The 7,500-nt window shown below is 32.8% G+C and overlaps 1 protein-coding gene across 1 annotated transcript in view; it reads left to right on the forward strand.

Moving 5' to 3' along the window:
• FOXP2 (forkhead box P2) overlaps positions 1-7,500 on the forward strand; it is a 553,196-nt gene that overhangs the window by 293,249 nt on the left and 252,447 nt on the right. Inside the window, exon 5 of the mRNA XM_027574472.2 lies at positions 5,207-5,384. Within this exon, the coding sequence (XP_027430273.1) occupies positions 5,217-5,384 (168 nt within the window). The 5' untranslated portion in view covers positions 5,207-5,216. The remainder of the gene's footprint in view (positions 1-5,206; positions 5,385-7,500) is intronic.

Consider the following 7,500-nt stretch of genomic DNA (forward strand, 5'->3'; position numbering starts at 1 on the left):
TGTTCACTAAAGATTGTCATGACCATTATTTTTAAAAACCACCATGTTGAAATGTTTCTACAACTTGGTATGTTTGACATATTAACCTTTTTGAATGAAAATTTGAATTTTTACTAATTAAAATTGTTGGGTTTTTTTTTTTCACCGGGAAGGTAACCTCAATTTGTGAATAGCATTTTAGGCATTTTGTTTAAACAAGTGAAGAGCAGTGGCAGATACTTTGTAAACAACTTAATTTTCATTTACTTACAATATATCACTTGTTATAATAAATATCATATCACTTGCTGTAACAATACATATCCTTTCCCAAATCATGTTTTAAAGACATCCTGTTTCAGTTGTTTAAAATTAAAAATACTCGTGTGCTTGTTCAATTTTTGTTCTTACACATTCAACTTCGTCCTTCATATTTGGCATTTTGATTTATTAGGCAATCTTAGCATTAAAGACTTTTAGCAAAGCAGTACTAGATTTCAAATGCACTGTGCATGGTGTCCATGATGAATTAATTCCACTAGAGCACAGAAGTTATCATTATTTAAATGCTAGTTTCTTTCAAAAGTTTTGTAATTCAGTCAGGTTTTCAAAATCAGAATTTAGCTGACATTTTGAGGTAAATGTATGTGGTCTCTTGTTGCATATGTAGGTTTTCCTCATACTGAACACTTTCTTGTGTGAATTTACATAGGAATATTTAAGAATATTTAATATTGATATTTAAAAGTGATTAAGAATTATTTAAGGGTACATGATAACTTTTTGATTTCATGTTTTTCTTTATATGTCATATTCAAAATCTTTTGGATTCAGTGTACATATTTGGTTGATAAATTAGACACTGGAAGATACTGGACATGAAATATTCTTTGATGTCACTGAAAATAATTTTGTTTAAGAAAACTTCACAGAAATAGTTAAAACTTTTTATATGGACTATTATTTATTCTCAGTTTCTCAGGAAGTCATTTTCTCCATCCATTTGCTTTAATTACATGATAAGATGGCAAAAAAAAAGAGATTTAATACGAAGACACCAAGATTATTAGATGGAGTGTCCACTTATGTGGATGGGGGAGCATGGGGGTGGTAGAGGTTACTTTTCCCTTCTTAACATCCTCGACATATATAGTTTGATCAATCAATGTACCCACATCTATCTGTCTGTCTACACACATACATACACATATATACACACACATGGGGTAGGGGATGGAAGAGAAGAAGGAAGGGAGAGAGGTCAGAAAGATGAAAGAGAGAGAGAGAGAGAGAGAGAGAACCTGAGAGAAAAGAAGTTGAGTAAGCAACAAGGACCAATAGTGTCCCTGGTGGTGGTTAACAGTCAACTATACTGGCCCAGGTCAAGTATCGAACTTTTGAACATTATGGTGAATATGGAATAGGATATATGCGGGTTTCTGTTATCTCTCTGGCAAATGTCTATCTCAACACATGATACAGTTTTATACCAATGGAACCTATAACTCTAAAAGGAAAAAAATAAAACCAACAAGTCTAGCATTCACTACTACCCTATCATAAAGTAAGGAGGTCTAATTGAGCTATGTCTTTATATCCTGCTATTTGTACAAATAAAGGACTACATCTTGATGCAAAATAAACACAAAAGCACTGTTGTGACTATAACAGGGAGTCATATACTAATTTATATAATAAGTGGTTGTGCACGCTTTATTCAAGATTATGGCTGCAAGAAATGGCATGAATTGCTGGGTGTGTTTAATGCTGGATTATAGCAATTTGAAACATGTCAAACACATGGCTAATGCCTCATGCTTCACTCATTCTTGCGTAAACCTGCATAGCCACCATCCATTATACCCTTGGTAACAACACAATTCTGCAAGTAAATATTGTTACACTAAGTAACCTTTCAATTCAAGTTGTTTAGGAAGAGAAAATGCAATCTTGTGCAGTCAGTTCCAGTGTCAGTTTAATGTTTCAAAAGGGAAGTGGTGTAGAGAATAAGTATCTGTACAGTGACTTGCTTAAAAAAAAAAGAAGAAGAAGAAAGAAAAAGGAAAGAAAGGAAAACTTAATGCAAGGGTGAAAAGTAGAACTGTATCATTGGAGTGCAAGATCTGAAGAGTTATTTTCTGATGTGGCTGAAAAGTTGTGTATGATGAAAGATTTAAAGGTTTAACTAACAGTTCAGACAAACATTAAGACAGCGACTCCCAATTTCACCTTTTCCTTTAATGATCCGGAATTTATTTTCACTGATTTTTGTAAAATGTTTGTGGTAGGATTGAGAAGAATGAATAATTTAGTTTGATGTGTTTGGGATCACAAGCACATCCACTTGGAAAGAATATGCTGAATTTGTAATTATTTAAAATATACTTTAAAAGGTAAACAGCACCTCACATTGTGCCAGACATATTTTCTCTAGTAGAAAATAGGTGTGGAGATATCACTAGAAGAAACTCAGTAAATCCTGGACAGCATCTTCATTATCCTTGAAGATAGATCTCCTTTATAGTGGACATGCTCCAAGCTGTCTTCTTTAGGTGATATGTACATTAGAATCCTCTGATGACACAATTGCCCTTCTTTTCGCCTATTAATGTTGGGTCAGATGCTTTTGTTCTGTAGAGAAAAAAGTGCTATCACTGTTACTGTTTTTCTTAAGCGTGATTTTACTACCTTTTAGATGATTGAACCAAAAATGTGAATCAGTTTATACTCCAGGGTTTTATAAAGTCAAAAATTCCACAAGGTATAATAAAATCCTCTGGATAATAGGAATTGGAAGTTATGTGGGTCTTTCCTTATAGTTGTAATAAAAATTTAGACCCATGACTGCTTGTTGATTATTCTTAATTATTTGATGGCCTTGATTATAATACAATAATATATGCAGAATTCTTTAATTCATCCAGTTAGTTCCGACATTAACTACACAAAGGTTAATATTAAATACTGCCATTTGTCTGCTACATTTGAAAATACAGTTTTTTAAAATTTTTATTCTTTTTGTTGCAGACTCCACCCAGAGATAATAAGTATTTCAAATAAATTTGGATGATGAAGTAAAAATATATGCATACACATACACTCAAGATCTATTGTCAAAAGTAAAATTTAAATGCAATATGTAATAGAAGTTATATCTGTTTCTACAGTTGCAGAGGACCCAAATTATAATTTTCATATAAGTAGTAAAGGCAATCAGACCTTTTCTCTGAATATTTTAAACATTGTGCATGTAAAATTTATGCCTAATTTGAATACTTATTAGCTGCCTAATCTCAGAAAAGAGTATTAGCTTTGTTTTTTTTCCTATAAAATCCATCACTGTGTATCAGTTTCCATTTGTGTGATTTTTCTTTGTTAATGTTCAATAAGGTGTTTAAAAAACCTATTTATTCATAAGCACATTTGGTTCAAAAGTTGTTTACTGTATAGTTATAACAATTGCTTCCTTTGTGATTATGGGGTTTTGTTGTTGTTGCTTTTTTCTTCTTTTTTATCAGAACAGCTTTAAGTTGTATATGTAGTTCTTCTTACACTGACTTGCTTTGCTAGCCCAGCTACTGGTGGTCTTTTAGAAATCAGCAGGTCTTTCTTTTTTAATTGACTTTTTAGAGTCCTAGAAATAATCTAATAATTTAGGCTTTGATGAAAATACCTGTTAAAGCTATTAAATTATAACCATTAATTTTTAATAATTATAATATTAGTATGCAAAAACTCTATTGGATATGTATCTGTGTGTGTGTGTGTGTGTGTGTGTGTGTGTGTGTGTGTGTGTCCATAATCACATTTTGTAAGAATCTGGGGAAGAGGGTTTCTCTCTGACATGAAAAGACATTAAGCTTGCATTTGCTCTGTAATTAATACATTAAAATTGTTTAATGGACAAAAGTCTTAAAATATGACCAAGTTTAAAATAGTGAAATCTCCTGGTTACAAAAATTTAGATTGAGTGATAAGTTTAATGTCCTTCTTTACTTTAGGCTAAGTCCCCTGTCTGTCTAGCATTACTATTAAAGTCACAGTGCACCCAGGTTGTTTCTGAAATCCTGTCCGTAGAAGTAAATCAGAGAAGTACAGCAATTAGGTTATAGGATAGGATTCACATATCTCTGAGAGCCAAAAGTGATCTTTCTAAACCACAGATTCAAGATGTACTGTGAAATTCTGGTTTGTAAGAGCACATTGGTTCTTTATTTACTGCAAGGATTTCCACTGATCTTGGCAGGACATCTCATTGCTATCCTGAAAGTACAGTATATTTATGCAGTGAAAATGATAAAACATTTATTACTGTAGAGAAGGTAATATGCATAATTTATGCTGTTTTTAGCACAATCATTAGTGATATTCTTGATAGATTTTATTTCTAGCTTTCATATCTAATACATGCCTGGAAAATTAATTTTATATATACTTTCATTTATTTGCCTATGTTAAAATTGAGTTTTAAGTCATCTTCAAGTGAACAGTTTGATTGCTGCTCATGCATAAGCTTAATTACTTCCCAGGAAGGACAGTATTAAATGTTTTAAATGTCAGAAAAATAAATGAATATGAGCCGTTTGATTAAAAAAATAGGCAATATCTGACATGTTTGCAGCAGGAGCTTTTTCTTAAAATGCCTCCAAGGCAAAATTTTATTTAGTCACAAAAAAAACCCATTATACTATTTATCATTGGTTGATACCATATGATTTGTAACACCCTTACAAAATTTTAATTTTGTATGATTAGCTGTGCATCATTAAACAACAGCCTTGTATAAGATGTGCTGTAAAAATCTGACAGAATCAAGGTAGTGAATATTTAAAATAAGGCTGTATAGTCATCCATGGTTGTCAAAGGTAGATAATAGGAAACATAGAACAGAGTGTGCAATCGTGCCTTCATTTAAGCTGGTTTTATAGGTAGACTTTAAAATGTGGTCATTCATAAATGCTATTGACCATGCTCTATGCATGGTATGTTACTTTGGCTGTTAAATGTAACCACACAAAAATTGCTTATAGAAACCATAATTTCAGTGATTAGTATCTGGATGAAAGCTGAATTTGTATTGCTTTTCTTGGTAAATGACTGTTCAAGGCGGGCTTTTTTTTTTTTCCTTCTAAAGATGCTGTCTCTGTAATTGGCAGAGAGGGACATCTTGATAATGGAAGTGTGAAGGTGTAACGTGTGTTAATTGATACTTCTTAATCACTTTTAGGTATTAAGTCATGATGCAGGAATCTGCGACAGAGACAATAAGCAACAGTTCAATGAATCAAAATGGAATGAGCACTCTGAGCAGCCAATTAGATGCTGGCAGCCGAGATGGAAGATCAAGTGGTGACACCAGCTCAGAAGTAAGCACAGTAGAGCTGCTGCATCTGCAACAACAGCAGGTAAGTTTTGTTTTCTTCGGTGATTCCTTAAAACAAATCAGCCTGTTTGCTTCAATGGGAAAAATGTATTCATAGCCAATTGAGCATGTTGTGTGAAGCTAAAGGATGCTGAGAATTTATTATTCTTTGGAACCTGATTGAAGGATCAGGAAAGGTAGGATTTTCATCTTCGTTACGTCATGCCGGTGCCCGAGTGCCCTTCAGGTGTCAAGCTATTAATTAAGTTCACAGGGTGATTTTCGGGAGGATCTGTAAAGCTTTGTAACAAGTATTTGATAGCTTCTAGTTTACTGTCGAACATTGTGCTGCAGAACGTGATACTTAGTTTTCCACCAGAGGGCCACATTACTTGATACTTGCTTATACAATGAATTTCTTCCAAGTGGAAGCTAAGGTGAAAGGACCACAAGGACTTTTCATAACACAGATGCTTGCCTGTGATGGCTGCAAATATTAGCTGTTAATTAGTTGAAATTTGCTGAGAGATTGTGAACCATCTAAACACCGTGATCGTCTGTGTTGCTTTTCTTGAAAACTCATTCCAAGATGTTTTGGAATATACATCTTTTGATCACGTTAAAGAGCATTTTTTGGTTTTTTTTGCTAGTGGCTCATAAAATGCAGTTCTCATTTAAATCTAGAGAAGTCAACAACGGCCCAATAAAGGTACACTTTTAAGTAGCCCATTATTCTTTTTCTGTGATCGATTCATTTTTCCCAGTTTTGTTTGTCAATGAAATATTCTTTTCAGCCAAAGAATAGCCACTCCATTCTTCGCTGATTCAAGTCTGTAGAAATAGTGACAGAGAACAGAAAGCCTTCAAAGCATATACTTAAATTAGGTCAGAATGAATATACCTGTTTGACAACAAGAGTATATTTGATTTGATTTAAAATAAAGGTTATTTCTTAAAAATTCGGGGTTACAATCAGACCAAATGTTTAAAAAAATCATTAAAATGAAAATATAATGATTCTTATTGAAAAATATTTCAAATTAAGTGATATATCATTCACAGTTTTCAGTTAATATATGATGAGACAGAATGCATCTCGAAAGTTAAAGCACATGCCCACACGACAGTAAAATTTAATAGAATCGTTATTTTAAATAAAGCAGTATTTAGAAAGTTATGTTAGAGTATATGTACTGGATAATGTCTTAACCTTTAGGCATTGTTTTCAAGAACAATCTTTTAAAAGAGCTAGGCATAACACTTTGAACAGGTTCCGTATTATTTTGAAATTATGTCTCTTTTCACAGACAGTAATCATTAGGAAGATAATTTTTATTTTGTTTAAGCATCATAAGAATTAAATGTCTGCCAAAGTCCAGGATTAGCCTATTTTACAAGTTACTTTAAATTAATTCAATTTTCAGGACAGCCCTGCTCTCCCTTTAATCTATTTACAAGAAACATCGTACCACTGGGGTGCCATCATATTCCTACAGACTCCCCTCAGTAAGAGTCCTAAGAATTAATAGCCAAATTCTATTTTGTGTGAGCAGACAGTAGATGGCAGCTATAAAAGCAAGTGAAATTAACAACTGAAAATGAACATTGCAATTTAGTACTAAAAGACAATATGTTCTGAAGGGAAATATAAAGAAGTAACTTTCTTTTTCTTCAAAGCTCTGATTAGATCTGAAAAAGAAAACAGAGTCAAATCATGGCTATGCTTTATAGTACTCTGGAGGCATTTTATGATAAATCTGTAAGGTGTGTTTATAACCTGAGTCTGAAGTTTACTTTGTTCTACACAGTTTGTTGATATAAACCATCAACAAGAGTAAATAGAAAAAGTTATGTCCTTCTGATAACCTAGAAACTCTAGTCATGTATTGCATGTTTGTGGAGTGCCTTCTGGAAGTGATTTAACACAATGGGTATAGTAGGTGTCTACAAAAGACACTTCAGGAAGTGTCTACAGGAAGATATGTAATAATTTGATAAACAAACATTCAAAAACCTTTGTAAATGTCTCTTCCCTTGGTTATGTTTTTACTATATTAATATAGGTAGAAAACTTAAGGTAATTGAATTTTTGTCTTTCCGTGAGTGTGTTTTAGAATGGGCCTTTAAGTTCCATTAGAGATTGGAATGTATTTTCTATA

Source organism: Zalophus californianus, chromosome 12, assembly GCF_009762305.2.
Source record: "Zalophus californianus isolate mZalCal1 chromosome 12, mZalCal1.pri.v2, whole genome shotgun sequence".
In the NCBI taxonomy this organism is placed as follows: domain Eukaryota; kingdom Metazoa; phylum Chordata; class Mammalia; order Carnivora; family Otariidae; genus Zalophus; species Zalophus californianus.